The sequence below is a fragment of the Pseudorca crassidens genome, chromosome 15, assembly GCF_039906515.1.
Source record: "Pseudorca crassidens isolate mPseCra1 chromosome 15, mPseCra1.hap1, whole genome shotgun sequence".
Lineage (NCBI taxonomy): Eukaryota > Metazoa > Chordata > Mammalia > Artiodactyla > Delphinidae > Pseudorca > Pseudorca crassidens.
The window spans coordinates 9,988,042-10,008,753 of NC_090310.1; the positions used below are offsets into that span (position 1 = coordinate 9,988,042).

General features: G+C 38.0%; 1 protein-coding gene across 9 annotated transcripts in view; it reads left to right on the plus strand.

The window, feature by feature from the left end:
• The window catches only part of GTF2I (general transcription factor IIi), a 144,140-nt gene that overhangs the window by 69,850 nt on the left and 53,578 nt on the right, over positions 1–20,712 (plus strand). For all 9 annotated transcript variants that reach the window (XR_010934837.1, XM_067705947.1, XM_067705946.1 and 6 more), the window contains 7 exons: positions 1,133–1,271; positions 4,431–4,565; positions 5,826–6,009; positions 6,178–6,206; positions 9,471–9,525; positions 10,020–10,063; positions 18,634–18,711. Coding sequence is in view for 8 of the 9 variants with exons in the window: in XM_067705947.1 (XP_067562048.1) it covers positions 1,133–1,271; positions 4,431–4,565; positions 5,826–6,009; positions 6,178–6,206; positions 9,471–9,525; positions 10,020–10,063; positions 18,634–18,711 (664 nt within the window). In the remaining variant the exon portion in view is untranslated. The remainder of the gene's footprint in view (positions 1–1,132; positions 1,272–4,430; positions 4,566–5,825; positions 6,010–6,177; positions 6,207–9,470; positions 9,526–10,019; positions 10,064–18,633; positions 18,712–20,712) is intronic.

Genomic DNA, 20,712 nt, shown 5'->3' on the forward strand with positions numbered 1-20,712 from the left:
CAGAGTCAGAGTTTTTTGGCTATGTTGTTTCATGTCTCTGACTCTGTTCTGAGAAAGTCACTCAAGATACACGTTGTTCCCAGATTAGTATTTCATTGTTATTCTTAGGAGTGATAATTAGAATCAGCAACATTTTCAGTAAGGTTTGCACTAAATGAATTATTGTTTATCCATAAAATGGAATGGTATATACTCTATTAAGAGTTTAAAGAATATTTAATCTCATAGGAATATACTCAGTAAAAGTAAACTCATCTAAATGGAATTCCTGGTGTACACATGTGGAGATACTTCTGGGGGTGGGATTATGTGATGGAAGTTGTAGTGTGTCTTCCAGACCCCACCTCCCCCATTCAGGACTGATGGCACTAATCCCCCAGTTTCTATGAGTGTCAGAGGCTCCCTTGCCCAGGGTCTTTCCCTTTCCTTGGGGAGGCCTGTCCCAGCTCCAGAATTTCTGCGGTGCATCTGTGGCAGCTGTTGATTCCCCCTTTGCAGAATCCTGCCCCCTCACAGCGCACAGCTGTTGTTATTGGGAGTGCTTGCCATAAGCCTGTGTGCAACTCTGAGTCTGTTTCTTAGGTATTTGACCTATAACAGATTACAAAGGATTTCTGCCTTTTTTCTTATAAATTGTGTGATTTCTTCTGTTTAAAATCAGGGTTGTTGGGACTTCCCTGGTCGTCCAGTGGGTAAGACTCCATGCTCCCAATGCAGGTGGCCTGGGTTCGATCCCTGGTTGGGGAACTAGATCCAGCACGCATGCCACAACTAAGAAGCCCCACATACCACAACTAAAAGCCCTCATGCCGCAACTAAAGGATCCCAGATGCTGCAACGAAGATCATGCATGCCGCAACTAAGACCCGGTGCAGCCAAAATAAATAAATAATAAATATCAAAAAATAAAATAAAATCAGGGTTGTAAACTATCTGTTAGAAAAGAGAGGTCCCTTAAAAAAAATGGGGACTCTGTTGTGTATATGATAACTTAAGGTCAAAACTAGGAACTTCACCTCGTCCACATTAGGTATTAATGCAGGTCAAGTGATAAGATTTTTTATTCATCCAGCAGAAACAGTGCTTTTAAACATCTGTACATAACATAAGATTTCCTATTTGTGTGTTTCAGTGTAAAGAACTGGCCAAGTCCAAGGCGGAAGTGGCCTGCATCGCAGTGTATGAAACAGACGTATTTGTTGTTGGAACAGAGAGAGGACGTGCTTTTGTCAACACCAGAAAGGATTTTCAGAAAGATTTCGTAAAATACTGTAAGTATTGTATTTTTATCTTTGGTATTTCATAAATATTAAACCTAAATATTTATAGATAGCACATCGCATTTTCTTCTAAAGCTGAATGAGATTTATACCCAAAAAGACTTTCTGAAGTCCATGGAGACATTTCAGAATGCTCAAAGTGAATCACTGACATGGTAACATATTAGGGGAAATACTGAAGAGCTTAAGAAAAATGGTAAATGTTTATTGTACTGTGCTCTTAGCTTGACATTACTCTGGATTAGTGAAACATGTTAGAAGGTAGAGAAATGTCAAACTTATTAAAATTTCTTATTCAGATAAGCAGGTCTTTCCCTGATAGATGTTTGGTGGGTTGGGGGAAAAAAAAGTTTTTGTCTGTGCATTAAATTTGAGTAAGCATGAAGCAAAGTTAAACAGGTCTTCTTGACTCCCTCAGTGGAATCATCTTATCCTCTGTCCTCAGTCAGTTTTGTGATCCTCCATCAGGAGTTCATCCAAGTAGTGTACTTATTTGATACCAGAACAAATGCAGTAGAGAAATTTACTGTAGGGTGTTAATACCTAGGACTTCTCGCAGTGTGACAGTTTTCGTATCTGTGTTTAACCTAACACTCTCCATAGGTTTTATGTTAACTCAGTGATACAGCATTTTCTTAAACATGTCTATCAGCATATAATATGTATGTCTTTAAGATCCAAACTTAAATTTCCATTATCCAGTTAGATCCAATTCATAATACAACAAGCAGATAATGGGTGAATAAAACTAGTTTACTTAATTCATTAATTTCAATTCTCAATTGTATTTTTTTCAATTTTTTTTTTTTGCGGTACGTGGGCCTCTCACTGTTGTGGCCTCTCCCGTTGCGGAGCACAGGCTCCAGATGTGCAGACTCAGCGGCCATGGCTCAAGGGCGCAGCCGCTCCGCGGCATGTGGGATCTTCCCAGACCAGGGCACGAACCAGTGTCCCCTGCATCAGCAGGCGGACTCCCAACCACTGCACCACCAGGGAAGCCCTTCAATTGTATTTTTAAAAAACATATTCCCTCCACTGTGAAACATCCCTCCTCCCCGCCTCCCCACGCCCCCCCCCCCCCCGCTATAATCTTTTAAGCTTTATGGTAGCAATCTGTTTAAATTTTTTCCATTATTTCTTATCATTTTGAGAATTTTTAAGACTTTGATTATGTTTATGTATTTAAATTTATATTAATAATGTTGCTTTGATTATGTGTATATCAGTTGCCATCTGTCCTATGAATACTGTAATCCAACTGGCAGCTGTGTTTACATTTCAGTTCCCTATACTGTCTTGCTAATGTGGTTCTTCAGTGGTTAGAACTAAGCATTAGGGGAATTGTCCTCAGTTGCAAATTGTAGTCCCTGCCTATTAGTATTCATTCTTTTTTTTGTTACCAATAATTTGATGCCACAGAGAATAATCTTTGGATATAATTCTTAAGTTCCTAATATTTGTTTCTATAAATTATTCTGCAGACAAGGATCAGTAGTTGTCTCCTGCAACTAAATCAATAGGTGTATAAGTCAGTTGTTTTTTTTTTAAATTTATATATTTATTTTTGGCTGCATTGGGTCTTCGTTGCTGCACGCAGGCTTTCTCTAGTTGTGGTGAGCAGGGGGCCTACTCTTCATTGCAGTGCGTGGGCTTCTCGTTGCAGTGGCTTCTCTTGTTGTGGAGCCTGGGCTCTAGGCGCGTGGGCTTCAGTAGTTGTGGCACGTGGGCTCAGTAGTTGTGGCTCGCGGGCTCTAGAGCGCAGGCTCTGTAGTTGTGGCACACGGGCTTAGTTGCTCCGTGGCATGTGGGATCTTCCCGGACCAGGGCTCAAACCCGTGTCCCCTGCATTGGCAGGCGGATTCTTAACTACTGTACCACCAGGGAAGTCCCTATGAGTCAGTTTTAGAAATTCTTGGAAGAAAATTCTAAGCTCTCTTTCAGAGTTTTGAAAAGCACTGTCCAATAGAAATAATGTAATGTAAATCACTTAGGTAATTTAAAATTTTCTAATAAAAAGTAAGGAGAAACAAATAATTCATTTTAGTCGTTGTATTTTAAACTGGTGTCTAAAACATCATTCAACATGTAATCAATATAAAAAAATTATCAGTGGGGTATTTTGCACACTATTTTTTGTACTGAGTCTTCAAAATCTAGTGTATATTGTAAACTTACAACACATCTTAATTCGGACTGGTCACATTTCAAGTGCTCAGTAACCACAGGTGTTTAGTGGCTATTGTGTTAAACTTTGCAACAAGAATGTTTTTTGTGGTGATAATCTTCCCATATTTAAGTTTGTAGTTAGTCTTAAGGTATCTTTCTATTTTAAAACTACTGTTACCTAATTTTTACTTTGTAGAATGGTTATAGCTACTCTTATTTCAGAGATAATCACCGTTTCTTATTATTTCCATTCAAGTCATTTATGTCTTTTAGGTGTTTATTTATGTTTTATATTTTAATTTTTTTAAAATTTTATTTATTTTTGTTTTGGCTGCGTTGGGTCTTCGTTGCTGTGTGCGGGCTTTTTCTAGTTGCGGCGAGTGGGGGCTACTCTTCGTTGTGGTGCATGGGCTTCTCATTGCAGTGGCCTCTCCCGCTTCGGAGCACAGGCTCAAGGTGTGCGGGCCTCAGCAGTTGCTTGCAGGTGGGCTCCAGAGTGCAGGCTCAGTAGTTGTGGCGCATGGGCTTAGTTGCTCCGTGGTACGTGGGATCTTCTCAGACCAGGGATCGAACGCGTTTCCCCTGCATTGGCAGGTGAGCTCCCACCCACTGCGCCACCAGGGAAGCCCCTAGGTGTTTATTTTATTTATTTATTTATTTATTTTGCGGTATGCGGGCCTCTCCCATTGCGGAGCACAGTCTCCGGACGCGCTGGCTCAGCGGCCATGGCTCACGAGCCTAGCCGCTCCGTGGCATGTGGGATCTTCCCGGACCGGGGCTTGAACCCGTGTCCCCTGCATCGGCAGGCGGACTCTCAACCACTGCGCCACCAGGGAAGCCCTTGGTGTTTATTTTTAAAGTTCTTCCTCCTCCCTTTCCTTTCTGTCAAATCATAAATGTTAGTATTAGGAAAAAATATTCTTAGTAAAAAATCAAATATTGAGATAATGGATATGGACCTTATATATCATTAATATTTTACAGGTGTTGAAGAAGAAGAAAAGGCTGCAGAGATGCATAAAATGAAATCAACAACCCAGGCGAATCGGATGAATGTCGATGCTGTAGAGATTGAAACACTCAGAAAAACAGTTGAGGACTATTTCTGCTTTTGCTATGGTAGGGTTATACACTTGAATTTTCTAAAAGATATGTTATACAGTTGACTTTTCTAAAGAGCAGATCACATAATTGACTTAACATTCATGTAACATACTTTTACAAATGAATGGGTTAATTCCCAAATATTGGGTTAACATTACAAATGACCTTTCTTCCTTTTTTTTTTTTTGGATAAAGTAGATTTCATGGAAATGACCTTACTTTCTAGTTCCAGTTTGTGGGAGCCCAGAAATAAATGTAGCTGTTAGAGGTTTTTTGTTTTTTGTTTTTCTTTTTTTTCTTTTTTGTTTTTTCTTTTTTTTTTTGTTTTGTTTTGTTTTTAATTAAAGAGCAGTTTTAAGGTTCATAGCAAAATTAAGAGGAGGGTACAGAGATTTCCCACATGACCCTGCCCGGCACATGCATAGCTTCCCCACTGTCAGCATCCCCACCAGAGAAACTACAGGACACATCACAGTCACCTAAAGACGGTGGTTTATGTTTGACATGCGTGCTGGTCTTACCAAATCCCTGGGAAAAACCACCTTTTGTTAGTCTAATTATGCAGTAAACAGCTCTTTTTAAGAATAAGGGAAAGAGGGGGAGGATATAGGTTGCACTGTGAGATTGTAGGTAAAACTCAACTCTGGGGAACGGAGTTTCTAGCATGTGTGGGCTCACTGATACAGACAGCTGACAGGATATATTCATTTGTGAATGTAGCATGTGTTTATCTAATAAGTTTTCAATGAGAATATTAGCCAAAAACTGCCTGGTGTGTTATGGTAACACTTGGGTTTGTCAGGGTTGCATGTTCTGAGGCTGAATTGCATATGAAAAGATTGTGTTATACCAGGGTGGGGCCGTTGTTCCTTTCCTTTTGCATGGATTTTATGTAAGTGTTTTATATCATTTTCATTTTGGCCTTTTGAATTCATTTCAGGTTTAGACTTCTGCTAACATGGGAATAGGGCCCTATAGTATTTGAATGTAGTTTTGAAATCAGATATTACAAAAATATGAATGCCGGGGAGTTCCCTGGTGGCCCAGTGGTTAGGACTTCGGGCTTTCACCGTCGTGGCCTGGGTTCAATCCCTGGTTGGGGAACTGAGATCTTGTAAGCCACGTGGCCAAAAACCCCAAAAAACCAAAAACAAAACCCACGAATGCCATCTATTAAGCCATGATAACTAATGTTGGTTTAGTTTTTTCAAATCTTAACCATTTAATGATTATCCTTTTTTTTTTTTTTACCTCATCCCTGTCTCTTAACCTCAGGGAAAGCTTTAGGCAAATCGACAGTGGTACCTGTTCCATATGAAAAGATGCTACGAGATCAGTCAGCTGTGGTGGTGCAGGGGCTTCCAGAAGGAGTATCCTTTAAACATCCTGAAAACTATGATCTTGCAACCCTGAAGTGGATTTTGGAGAACAAAGCAGGGATTTCATTTATCATTAAGAGGTGAAGTACTTTTTCCCTTGCCCTCAACAGTTTATTCCTATAAAGTTGAATATTTAAGTTATGTTAATATGTTTTAAAAATTCTTCTTTACTGTAGAAGCCATTTAAATTTATGCTTTATGATAATTTTGTATATTTACATATAGTTTTTTGTTTTGTTTTAATGCAGACCTTTCCTAGAGCCAAAGAAGCTCCTAGGTAAGTGATTGTTTTGCTTACATGATAACAGGATGGATTCCTAAACCTGTTGTGTCAAATTTAATACATTTTAATGATTTCTCCTTTATTTTCTTTTTTTTTTTTTTTTTGCGGTACGCGGGCCTCTCACTGTTGTGGCCTCTCCCGTTGCGGAGCACAGGCTCCGGACGCGCAGGCTCAGCGGCTATGGCTCACGGGCCCAGCCGCTCCGCGGCATGTGGGATCTTCCCGGACCGGGGCACGAACCCGTGTCCCCTGCATCGGCAGGCGGACTCTCAACCACTGCGCCACCAGGGAAACCCTCCTTTATTTTCTTTGAGAATATGTTGTAAGGCGTTTTGGAGTGGAGTGTTACGGTGTTTATATAAAACCAGTGAAAAGTCATTGAGCTGAAAAACCAGAGACTTGTTTTTTGTTTTCGACTCAGCTGCTTGCTTTATGATGTATTCAAGGTTTTATGTTTGCAATGTGTAAGGTCATATCCTGGATCTGCCCTCATTTCCCAGAATTATGAGTGATTTAATTTACATAGTGTTCACTGAGCAGGCACGGAAATATTGGGGATAAGATTGGGTGAAGAGGGGATACAAAACCATGTATAAGCATTAAAGCTTTTTAGTGCTGGTAGTCTAGTGGTGGAGATAAAAACCTGTAAAGTCACCACAAGGAGAGCACAGCGTACACATTGTAGGAATGGTTAGTGGAAGTTCGTTGGAGGAAGCCCAGGAAGATGTTTATGGGGAAGAGTGCACTTAAGATGGGTCCTTGAAGAAAGAAGAGAATTTCAATAGGACTTCCTTCTGGGAAGGCCAGACATTCCATTTGAAGGGAAAAGGGATATTTAGAAGACTAGTACCCTTTGGAGCCAGGGTTATTTGAGACTTTTAAAAGGAAATAACCGTTGTCATTGGCAACCCCTTAAGCAACGTAAACATGAAAGGGCAAAATAATATATAAACACCCAAGTGTATATTGTTTTCTGATAAGTAACCTTTGTTATTTTCACCATGATGGAAAGATTTATATATATATATATATATTTAATAAATTTATTTAATTTTTGGCTGCATTGGGTCTTCGCTGCTGCACGTGGGCTTTCTCTAGTTGCAGTGAGCGAGGGCTACTCTTTGTTGCGGTGTGCAGGCTTCTCATTGTGGTGGCTTCTCTTGTTGCAGAGCACAGGCTCTAGGCGCGCAGGCTTCAGTAGTTATGGCACACGGGCTTCAGTAGTTGTGGCTCGCGGGCTCTAGAGCACAGGCTCAGTAGTTGTGGCGCACGGGCTCAGTTGCTCTGTGGCATGTGGGATTTTCCCGGACCAGGGCTCGAACCCATGTCCCCTGCATTGGCAGGCGGATTCTTAACCACTGCGCCACCAGGGAAGCCTGAAAAGATTAATATTTTAGAAGCTTTGTTGAGGTATAGTTGACATGCCATAAAATTCACACATTTTAAGTATATAGTCCCTGTAGTATATGGAATTGCTTTGGCAACTTAGTCGACCCTGTTTATTTCTGGACTTTCTACACAGTGAGTCATGTTGTATGTAAATCAAGATAGTTCACTTTGCAATCTGAATGCTTTTTATTTTTCAATTTTGTTGCTCTGGCAAGGATGTCCAGTGCAGTATTGAGTACAGTGGCCATAGCATATATTGCCTTGTTCTTGATACTAGGTGGAAGGCATTCAGGCTTTCACCATTCTGATGTTAGCTGTTGGTTTTTGTATATGCCCATTTTAAGATTGAAAAAGCGTAGATTTATTTGTCATATTTAAATTAAAATTCACTTTTTTGTGATCAGTATTTTTTTCCCTGAAGTACTCTAAGTATACTAAGTAAACTAAGTATCCTTAGTTTGCTATTTGTATTTTATGAGGTCTTTGATTCTAGAAACTTGTTCTGAAACACTGGGGCCTGGTGGTTAATTAAAGAATATTTCTATAGGGTGTTTTATAATAATGAGTTGTCCAAGTGGGTGGGTTTGTATGACTCAGGTCTTTTGCCTTACCAGCTTTCAAAGTAATTGAAAAGTTGCAATTGTAATGGGATTGTATTTTCCAGTGTAAAAATTTTTTAGCAGGCTTATTGAGATACAATTGACATACAGTAAACTACACTTATTTAAAGGTACAGTTAAGTTTTGACACATGAATATTCTGTGAAAACCATCACTGCAATCAGGGTAATGAAACATCGTTCACCCACAGGCTTCCTCACACCACACCCCTTGGTAATTCTTCTTTTCTTCTCTCTGCCTCGTCCCCAGGCAATCACTCATCTTCTTGTCATCAGCATAGATGTGTCTGCATTTTCTAGATTTTTTTTTAATAGAAATGGAACCTTACAGTATGTACTCTTTTTTGTTTGTTTTGCTTCTTGTTTTGCGATTTATCCATGTTTCATGTATCGGTAGTTATTTTTTTTTATTGCTGATTAGTGTTCACTGTATAGATATACTACAATTTGTTTACTCATTCACTTGCCCATGAATATTTGGGTTTCCATTTCTTGGCAGTTACAAAGAAAGCCACTATGATATTTGAGGGCAGGTTTTTATGTGGATATATATTTTCATTTCTCTTGGGTAAATACCTGAAAGGGAATAGTGAGATCATATGGTAGTTAGTTACATATTTACCTTTTTAAGACACTGACAAACTGGTTTTCAATGTGGTTGTTCCAGTTTACGCTCCCACCAGCAGTGTGTGAATTCTAGTTGTTCTACATCTTTGTCATCATTTGGGCGGGGTGGGGGGGGTCAGTCTTTCCTCTTTTATTTTCACAAACATAAAATTCCCTATTTTATGTTGTGTAATTCAGTGGGTTTTAGGATATTTATAAGACGTACAACTATCACCCTGTCTCATCACCTCAAGAACACTGTATCTGTTAGCAGTTACTGTTTTCCAGTTCTTCTGATCCAGATCTACTCTTAATAGAAATCTGGCATCATTTATACATCGGTATTGTCTTATTCAGTAATAGTGTATTGGTGTATTTGTTTCACTGATAAGAATAAGAGCTTTCTCATTAAAGGGAGGGTTCTGGAGGGTTGAGGGGATAAAAGCTGTTAGATGATTATCATCCCTATTTACCTTCCTTATAGGGGAGAACGAAGGACACTCTTAAAACTACCACCATACTCATTCTGATGACCCAGAGCTGTGAACTCCCTTCCCCAGGTCATTCTGTATTTAGGACCTTTGAAAATATTAGTCATACTTCAAGTACTGGAAGAATCTAAATCTAATTTTCTTTGTACATAGGTGCTCGAGTGACGGTAACAGATGCTGAAAGGTCAATGCTATCTCCAGGTGGAAGGTAAAGCATATCTCATCAGTACTAATGAACCTCTACACCTCAGCAAGTTTTAGTGTTTAGATTATTGAGGTATTAGAATATTAAAAAACACTGTGTCACACATCTCAATGTTTAATAATGCAGTCGAATCCTTTGGAGGTCCTGTGAAAATGTACTTTTTGACTTAGTTTTGAATGGTAATAGTTCCTGGGTGAAGTTGATGTGATTGGTCTGAGGGCCACGTTGTGAGTAGGAAGGCCTTATAGTAAAAAGACGGGTTTTGCTTTGTTGTTTTATTATACTTTTCCCTCCCATATGGTTGGTTGGAATTAAAGTACTAAATTCAGTTGACAGGTTATTTATGCAAGAAATAAATATGTAAATTTTAAAGTGAGTCAGTTTTGCATTGAGCTTGGTCAGGTGAATGAGTTTATACAGTGAGTTCCAGGACATGTGAGCACTGTGTGAGTGGCCCTCACAATGCAGAACTTCATCAGGGCTTCTTTTCCTTTCAGTTGTGGCCCCATCAAAGTGAAAACTGAACCCACAGAAGATTCTGGTATGTACTTGTGCTTTTAGACTCAATTATGAAATGTAAGAAGCCTTTTCCTTAATGTAGAAGGTTGTATTTTGACTCATTACTTATTGCTTTGGTGAGAAGTAGACAGAACAAATTTATTCCAAAGGTGATGTCGTTAATGTTACTGTATTATACTAAAACCCCAAGATAGTAATTTGTTTGACAAAGTGGTAGCTAGAAATTCATTGCTAATTACACATTTATAGACAAAATTTATTAATAGTTTTTTCCAATTACACAGGAATAATAATAATAAATGTCATCTAGTCCTATAGTGCTTTTTACAATAATCATCGTCTTGACTCTGCCTTTTCCCATTGCATTCCCATTTTTTTTTTTTACTCCCCAGGGAAACTGTCTTTAACTCTAAGCTGTTTTTGGTATTTAATTCTTTATTTTCATTTTTATTATTTATTTTAAAAAATTTTATTAGCGTATAGTTGATTTACAATGTTAGTTTTAGGTGTACAGCAAAGTGAATCAGTTATAACATACACATATATCCACTCTTTTTCAGTTTTTTTTTTTTTTTTTTTATGGCTGTGTTGGGTCTTAGTTGCGGCATGCAGGATCTTTTTTGTTGAGGTGTGCAGGCTCTTCATTGTGGCGTGCGGGCTTCTCTCTAGTTGTGGTGTGCGGGGTTTTTTTTTTTTTCCTGTCTCTCTCTAGTTGTGTGTGGGCTCTAGTCTGCTTCACGCGAGCTCGGTAGTTGTTGCACGTGGCCTTAGTTGCCCAACCAGGGATGGAACCCGCATCCCCTGCATTGGAAGGCAGATTCTTTACCACTGGACCACCAGGGAAATCCCGTTTTTTAGATTCTTTTCCCATATTTAGATCCGTTCCCATTACAAAGTATTGCTTAGTAATTCTTTATTTTTATATGTCATGCTCATACTATTTCATATACTTTTCTTTTTATAAATTTATTTATTTTTGGCTACATTGGGTCTTTGTTGCTGTGTGCGGGCTTTCTCTAGTTGCGGTGAGCGGGGGCTACTCTTCATTGTGGTGCGCGGTATTCTCATTGTGGTGGCTTTTCTTGTTGTGGAGCATGGGCTCTAGGCGCGTGGGCTTCGGTAGTTGTGGCGAGCAGACTCCGTAGTTGTGGCTCGCGGGCTCTAGAGTGCAGGCTCAGTAGTTGTGGCGCACGGGCTTGGTTGCTCCGCGGCATGTGGGATCTTCCCGGACCAGGGCTCGAACCCGTGTCCCCTGCACTGGCAGGCGGATTCTTAACCACTGCGCCACCAGGGAAGTCCTGTGGCTTTTCTTTTCTTAATGATGTCCTTCGAAGCCTAGAAGTTTTTAATTTTGATCCAGTTTTCCAAGTTTTTCTTCTGTCACTTTTTTTTTTTTGTGGTACGCGGGCTTCTTACCGCCGTGGCGTCTCCCGTTGCGGAGCACAGGCTCCGGACGCGCAGGCTCAGTGGCCATGGCTCACGGGCCCAGCCGCTCCGCGGCATGTGGGATCCTTCCGGACCGGGACAGGAACCCATGTCCCCTGCATCGGCAGGCGGACTCTCAACCACTGTGCCACCAGGGAAGCCCTCTTCTGTCACTTTTGCCTTTGGTGTTACATCTAGAAAATCTTTGCCCAACCTAAAGTCATAACGATTTTTATACTTACGCTTTCTTCCTGAATTTATAGTTTTAACTCTTATATTTCGGTCTAAGAGCCATTTTAAGTTAATTTCTGTGCATGTTGTGATGTAAGGGTCTAAATTTATCTATCATTTATCACATTTATCATGTGAATATCCTGTTGTCCAAGCATCATTTGTTGAAAAGATACCCTTTCTCCATTGGATTGCCTTATTGGCATGTTTGTCAAAAATCAATTGACGAAGTTTACTTCTGCACGTTCAACTCTATTCCCCTGAACTCTAATGCCTATTCTTAGGCCAGTACCATACTGTATTTCATGTAGGTTTTTTTAAAAAAATTATTTATTTTTGGCTGCATTGGGTCTTCGTTGCTGCACACGGGCTTTCTGTAGTCGCGGCGAGCGGGAGCCATTCTTTGTTGTGGTGCATGGTCTCCTCATTGCGGTGGCTTCTCTTGTTGTGGAACACGGAGCTCTAGGCACGCGGGCTTCAGTAGTTGTGGCATGTAGGCTCTAGAGCGCAGGCTCAGTAGTTGTGGTGCACAGGCTTAGTCGCTTCGTGGCATGTGGGATCTTCCCAGACCAGGGCTTGAACCCGTGTCCCCTGCATTGGCAGGCTGATTCTTAACCACTGTGCCACCAGGGAAGCCCTTCATGTAGTTTTAAGGTTTGGTTTAATTTGTTGCCTATTAACATGGAAAATGAGAATATACTTACTTTACCACTTGTTTCCAATACTTCTTCCCTTTTTCCCACTTTTATCATAGAGGTAAATTGATTTTTACTATTCAGGTTCTTTTAGAACTGAGCATTGTCTTGGACATTTAATGTTGCTTTCTTGCCATGTTCCATTTCTAGGGCAGAGTATTTTTGCTTATTTTAAAAACATACAGGTCTTCCTGACTTGATTACAATTTCATTGTGATAATTTATTGTTACTCTGTTTCTATGATAAGAGTCAGAATGAAAGCAACTTCATCTTTTAAAAATAATATATCATTTTTAAAGGTCACCATATTATTACTAGGGATATATTTTTAAATTAGTCTTGGTGATTGGTAAGGAAAAAATGGATTTTTACAGTTTTTTCTTACTAAAGGCACATATAAACTATGATGTCTCCTGTTCGACCTCTTGCAGAGGATGGATGCCAATTGGTATTACGTTGTGTTACATCTGAATTCTCACTGTTGCAGGGCCTGTCACTGTGGGGCTTTTGCTGTACTCTTGGATTACTTCAGAAATTATCTTATGCAGTGAATTTCAGATTTAGAGTTCATCTAGGAACACGAGGATTATTTTATTAGAAAAATCTCTTAATTCACTTATGTTATTGAACTAATTACAAATAATATATCATTTAGGTAGATGATGAAAGGCAGCAGAAATTCTTAACATGATTGGGTGGAATATTATGTATAATTGTAAACGCCACCCCCTCGTGTTTAATAGTGAACCACAGGAAGCACTCCTCGTAAGACACTAGCACATTCTCATGTTTCTTACCAGTGTTCCAGATGACCAAACCATTACAAATAAGAGTAAGTAATTAGAAAATGCAGGGTACCATTAACTTTTACAGGTGATATGATTATGTATACAGAACACTAAAGAGAATCAACTAGAAAACTCCTAAAAACAAAACATCCATAATCTATTCTACTTCAAGAAGTGTTAAAAAGTCTGTGTTAAAGTGTTAAAAAGACAATAACAACTTAGATTAAAAGTGATTGAAAAAAAATTTAATAATCCTTTGAAAGCTTTCTAAGCAATAAAATTTGACTAGGGAAAAATTCTAAAAATTTTGTATGGCAGAATCAGCCAAAATGTATCAAAGGACATGTAAGAAACAGGGAATGGCTATTTGCAAGACAAATGACAAAGGGTTGTTTTACTTGACTTACAAAGAGCTAATCCAAGAAATAAATGACCAAAGATTCAAGAGAAAATGCTCAGTTTAGTTAAAGAAATGGAGATACAAGTCCAAGAAAGATAAAGTTTTGCACTCAGCAGATGGGCAGGCATTAAATTCTGCTTATACCCAGGCTCAGTAAGGGTGTAGAGAAACAGGCAGTTTAAAAAATTCTTGATGTGTGTAATAATTATTGCTGTCTTATGGAGGATACTTTGGTAATATCTCTCATTTGGAGATGCACATGTTCTTTGACCCATTGCTGCTTTGCAAAAAGAGCAATTAACCCGCAACTCCATTAGTGAATTCTGTGTTGTCTTTGAACACAGTGAGGCAATAGGTCTGTATCCACTGATGCACAAGTATCTATAAGACAGACTACTTGTTAGCTAGAGAAAAGCTAGATGTGATGAAAGAAATGAACAATATCGTAATGCCTTAAACTTTGTATTTAAAAATGTTACATTTTGAAATTATTGCAAGCTAATAAAAAACCTGCATGTATAACATAAGGACCTTTTTCCTGTGCCAATGTGATACCTATCTTTTTTTTTTTTTGGTGAGGAGGGAAAAGCAAGAACACCAGGTGTGTTTAGTGTGCAGCAGGAACACCAGGGATCTTTCCCAAAGCAGTGTCTCCCCTGTCACTCTTTTAGCTACTTCAGCGTGTGATTCTTAGAAGCAAGGATATTGTCCCACATTACTACAATATAATCATCAAAATAAGGAAGATAAATTACTCCTAATTCTCAAACCCTTTTCAGGTTTTGGGTTTGTTGGTTTGTTTGTTTTCCCATTAATGGCTTCTTCAGCTTTCTCAGGCTTTTCTGGTCTTCTATGACCGTGACACTTTTGAAGGAAGTATCTGATAGTTCCTCATGATTAGATTCATGTAATGCGTTTTTTGCAAAAATAGCACAGAAACGATGCCGTGTTTTTTTTCTCCTTTCATATCAGATGGAAGTTGTTTCCTATTTATCCCTTTACTGAAGATATTATTTATGTGACCAGAGTTAGTTTTTCTAGGCTTCTCCACTGTAATTTCTTTATATTAATTGTATTTCCTTTGTAATTATTATATTCATGGGAGTTTCTCTAAGACTATGGAAATATATACCACTCATCAAACTTGCACTTGAAATTAATTCATGTATATTAGAGTACACTCTTTCTATTTTATAGTATATTTCTGTCTTATTCAGTATATTACAATTCATTATTATCATTATTTATTTTGATTTGCAAATAGTCCTTGCTTTGGCCATTGGGAACCACTTCAAGATGTCCCCCGTGTCCGTCCTTGTTTGTAAATATCCCCATTGTTTTTAGAGAACTGTTAATTTTTTGCTAAGCAAGGTTGTTAGGGTTCATCTTATTCTTTCCCTAATCCAGCACTAGAGTCAGCCCTGGTTCCTCACTGTGGAGAGTGTTATTTATTAAGAAACCATAACCTAGGTGTTAGATGTTCTTACTGCAGTTGGGATGCCATTGCTTCTAAGTGGACAAAGCCAGGGTATCTGTTTATTCGTATTTACATACACATAATTCTATACATACGTACATCCATTTACATCTATGTTTTTTTCATGCCCATATCTTCAGTTCCACTCTTGACACCCCAAGGTTTTTTCCCTCCCTTTCCTAGAGAGTATTCTTTGTCGCAGTTAGAATCATAGCAACCAGATATTCTCAGTATGTTTATGTACTTCGTTTAAGCCATGTCTTATTGCCAGCCTCCTTGCCTTGCTGACACTCCGACATTCTTTGTTGGGCTGTCACCACTCCACTCATGCTTGTCCCCCATTTGTCTCAGTCTCCCAGACCTGTTACTCAGTTTCCTCTCCCCCCTCATATAAATAGTCTCATTCTGCTATCCTGCTTTGGACCAACAAACCTCCCCGATGCAGCTGCCTATCTTGGTCAGCGTAATCTAATGGCATTTGGAATGAATTGGTGGGGTAAGGAGAAAGAGAACTCTGTGTGTATGAGTATATGTGAGTGAATGAATGAGACCTATTTATGTATGTTATTTTTAGGGAGGTCTGCAAGACAGGCATTGTTGAATTCTCCTTTTTGGGAATAAGTATTTGAATCTATTACTCTCTTTGTTTTACAGAAGTTTTTTTCTTTCCCCCCTTTTTTCCATGTCACAGGAAATTTCGATTTTCGGTTTAGTTTTTAGTTTATTGTGCTGAAATCACCGTTTCGCAGATCTTCTCCCCTTTATTTATATATTCCTTTCCTGAATAGTTTGCATCCAAAAAAAAACATGCTGACTGGAGAAAAATCATATTTTTGGAATTCTTTATCCATCTTAATTATAGATATAATAGTACATATCACTATCATAGAGGTTTATTTTTTCTGCCTTACGCTTTGTCTTTATATTCCTTTGTGTGTATGTGTGTCTTAACTTTTCTTGCAGTTTCTTTTAAAATTTCCATTTTATTTTATTTTTTATATTTCTTGAGCATAACAGTTGTGGTCTATTTAGGAGAAAACAGCCATACCAGTTATTTGAACCATACCAGTTATTATTATGGAAAAAATTTACAGATTAATTAGTTGTAATAAAAAGGACTGTATACTAAGGTATCATGTAAGTAGTGACTCAAGGAATTGGCTGTCACCCCTAAAACTTCGCTTCTGATTTCTAAGGTGGGATGCTGTTTGGATGGTACTGGTGTTATGTGGGGGACATGTTGAAACTGGTTCTGGTTGTGTTGGGAAACTTGTAAGGTGGATCCAGGTGTTGCTGTGGGAAGGGTCTGCTTTCACTAGATTAAAGGAATATACCAAGGAGTGAGTGACCCTGATGGGAACAGGATGCAGCAAGCCAAAAGAAAGATGCAAGTTCCTTTTCCGTCTTCTAGCCTTGTAGCCTCCTTACTCTATTCCCTTGTGGCAGAGATTCTCAAGGAACCAACTGTTTTGCAGTCCATGCGTCAGAAGAGTCTAAGAGGGCAGGTCTGGACCTGAGGCAGCAGCTTAATGACTCACGCAGGCTACCCCTTTGGCTACATGGCATCCACACACACCTCCGCATATTTAAACCTTCATGTAACAACTAAACAACGGTCCCATCTGACGGGATGCAACTTTCCCTTCCTACAGAGGGAACCGTTTTCGCCCTTGTTCTAATAGTCATTGTACCGTCTCTGGGAGACTAATTTACTACCCAGTCATGGGCTATGTTAATTACTCCTCAAATATACCCCCAACCTATTTATTCTCTTATCTAAAGGCTAACCGGCAAAGGAAACCTCCAACAAAATTTTTGTAAAATAATAATGGGAAGGAGAAGAGAGAATAGTTAATATAACCAAACATATAATATTTACAGAAACACACATACTCATAACAAGGAAGAAAACATGCAGTGTCCCCATTTCTGCAGCTTGTCACAAAAATTCATACCTTTCTTAATTCATTACCCATTATATTATGTTTTCTTTGCCTTCAGCCAGGACCCTATCTGGTAAGATTCTTTACCTGGTTGAGGTGACCCAAACCTTCATTCCACAATGGATCTGCCTTTTTTGTTTGCTTTGATTTTCTATTAACTTCTGCTAATGAGCATGGAAGTACTAGACACCCCACAGAATCCCAGGGTTTCCAGACAAGTTCCCTACCACCATCTTCTGGCAGCAAACCAACCTTCCATTGGTGATTGCTGTCCATAGAGTAACCCCCTTCTTTGCTTGTGGCTTCAGGGATAAATGTCCTTTATTAGTATATCAAACTAACTCTCTTTTTGAAGTATTTCTTCAGTTGAAAATACTCTGTACAAACCTTCTAAAGTCACATAGCACCAGCTCAATATTAAGTCCATGATGGGACTGGTATGATTATAGCTGATATCTTAGTCTGAACTGTGTACATACACCCATCCACTGTTGATTTCTTAAACTTGTCTGAGAGTATCATCTACTCCTGACATTGCAGATGAGAAAGAGAGAGAGTAGGAACTGCAATCATTTGGTGAAATCAGCCTTTCATTTCTGAAAGCCCCTCCTGTGTAACCCTTTGAGGCTCCCCAGCCAAGGGCTCTTTGTTTTTGAATATATGGGGCATATGTCTTTATTAAGAATTCATTAAAGAATTGGTTAAGAATCTTCTTTCTTAAAACTTTTAATTGAAGTATAATGTATGCAAAGTATAAGTGTATATATGCTCAATAAATAAAAAGTACACACGCCTGTAACCTAACATTCATTGATACAGAACATTAATAACACCCCAAGAAGGTCTTCCCCCTCTCATTACTCTCCTCCCAAAATCAACTGCTTGCCTGAGTGTTTTTTTTTTTAACCTAAGGCTTGTGCATTTTAATTTTTCTTCAGCTTTCTTGAGGGATAATTGACATTACTTGAGTTTTAACAACATAAATTTCTTTTCTCTAATTTTGAACTTCCTCTACATGGAATTGTAAAATATGCACTCATTTATATCTGGCCACAAAGGTGTACGTCAAATTATTTATCCTCATTGTGGGCAAAGTGTTATGCTGAAAGGTATGGTTTGTTACCCTTGTTAAAAAAGGGATATATTAAGAGGGGGGGAAAATTAATGTGTCTCATTATTAAAATGGTTATGCCATATTTACTCTGGAATAGCGAGTTATTAAAATTTATGTTTGCAGGTGATTTTCAGTGATTTATAAAAATATTTTTAATATTGAGTGAAAATAGGGTGTGACTAATTTTCTTTAATTGCGAAGATCAGAACTTGTTGGAGAACAAATTTAGCGTTAAATAATCCCAGAATATTAGTAGTGTGGTTAAAACTACGACACTAGTAGTTGGTAGTACTATTAGTACTACCACTAGTACTACTAGTAATAGTAGTCTAGGTTGGGTTTTAGGTTGTTTTTGTCCTCCTGACGACGCCTAGCAAACTTTTGTCTTTTGAAAGCCTTTAAAATATGTATGCATTATTCTGCATTATTAGGAGGGCAGAAGGGATTTCCCTATACTGTCTGAATGCCCTGAAGTGTAATTATATAATTTAATTTAAAAAAATAATTTGTTTTTACAGGCATTTCTCTGGAAATGGCAGCTGTGACAGTAAAGGAAGAATCAGAAGATCCTGATTACTATCAATATAACATTCAAGGTAATACTGTTTAATACAGTTTTTCTTTCCAGAAGTTATTGGTGGTTAAAATTAAAATTATTTAATTGCCCGAATTCCTTAGATACTATTTTATTGATTGGTCCTTTGGTCCTTGACTAGCATGTATACTTGTAATTTATCACTGAAATAAAATAGATTTCAAAAATGGGGCACTAAAATAAACTCAGTTTACAGGGGAAATGTTAAATAGTCATTCATATTCTTAAAAGGACAAGCAAAAGTTGTGGCACAATTTAGAATTCAATTTGAATTTTCAGTTATTTGCAAGGTATAAGAGGTCTTCTAAACGTTTAATATCTCTGTGCAATAAAAATAACTTTGCACTATCACTATGTTAAAAATCTATAAAAGATAAGACATTAATTTTAGGTATTTATCATCTTGTTCTGTAGCTGCTTGATTATCAAGAGGGAATTAAAGGTCATAATTTCACAATGCAGTTTGCTTTTATGCTTTGATGGGTTTTAGTTTAGAAGAACATCTATAGTTCATGGTAAGTTTAATTTTTATAGATGCATAAAGTATATTAAACATTTAAAGTATAAGATCTGATTGGTTTTATGTATATACCCATAAAACTATCTTCACTGCAGTCAAGATAATGTCCATGACCCTCAAGTTCCCTTGAGTCTCTTTGTAATTCACAGCCCTCCCCAGCCAACCACTGATCTCTTTTCTTTAATTTTAGATTAATTTGCATTTTTAAGAAATTTATGTAAATGGAATCAGCGTAAAGTATGTACTGTTTTCTTGGGGTGGGGAGCTATGACTTCTTAAATTCCACATAATTGTTTTGAAATTTCATCCATAGTGTGGCATTTATCGACGGCTAATTCCATTTTATTGCTGTTATTCCATTGCTCGGCTGTACCACAATTTGTTTATCCCTCTGTCTATTGATGGACATTTTGGTTGTTTCCAGTTTGGGGCTATTAAAAGTAAAGGTGCTGAAACATTTGTTTGGAAATACGCCATCATTTCTCTTGAGTAGATCCCTAGAACTGGAATAGCTGAGATATATGGTAGGTATTTAAGCTGTTCTCCACTGTGCTTTTACTATTGTACATTTCCATAAGCGGGGACAATAGTTCTAGTGGCTCCACATCCTTACCAGCACTTGTATGGTCCGCATTACTATTTTTAGCCACTTCAGTGGATGTCTTATGATACCTCTTTTTGGTTTTAATTTGCCTTTGCTTAATAGGTTTAGTTCATTTAAAAAGATAAGGCTTTATCAGTTCTGGAGTATTATAAAAAAGTTATGAATAAATTTGTTCTGTTTGTAATCATGTGAATATCTGTATACAGATATTTGAATTTCATAATTTTTATCTGTCAGATTTGAATATTTTATTGCTTGTGATGTTAGTAATCACATGGCTAAAAGGTTGGGTTAATTCTGAGGATTTTTAATTAAAAAGTTAAAAATTTGGGAAATATTTAGCCTTTATAGCAGTTGTTGGTACCTTACTAACATATTTAATAAATATTGTTTAATAAAATCTTTTTAGCACATTATATTTAATTTTTAAAATAAAATGTCTGCCTTTATCTTTGGTATTGCCTTTTTTAACTTTGCTGTTACTAGGCAGGATTATAGAAGCTTTTTTTTCCCCCCTTTGAAATAGGGAGTGTGAGTGATTTAAGTAGTGAGTGGAAATCAGATGTTTATAGAGGAAAAGATTGCTGAAATGATAATATTTTAAGCGCAGCTGAAGAAGGTGGGAGCCAGACTATTAGTTTTTCATCTAGGCTGAGAGATACAGTCCATGCAGTTTGGGTACTTCTCTTAATAATTAAGCTTTGGCAATTCTTTGTATATTCTGAATAAAAGTCCTTTGTGATGTGATTTGCAAATAGGTTAATTTGATGGTGTCCAACTTAGTGCTTTTTTTTTTTTTTCCCCCTTGTATGAGTTGTGCTTAACTATCATAGCTAAGAAATCTTGGTCTGACCCAGTGTCACAGAGATTTTCTTCTG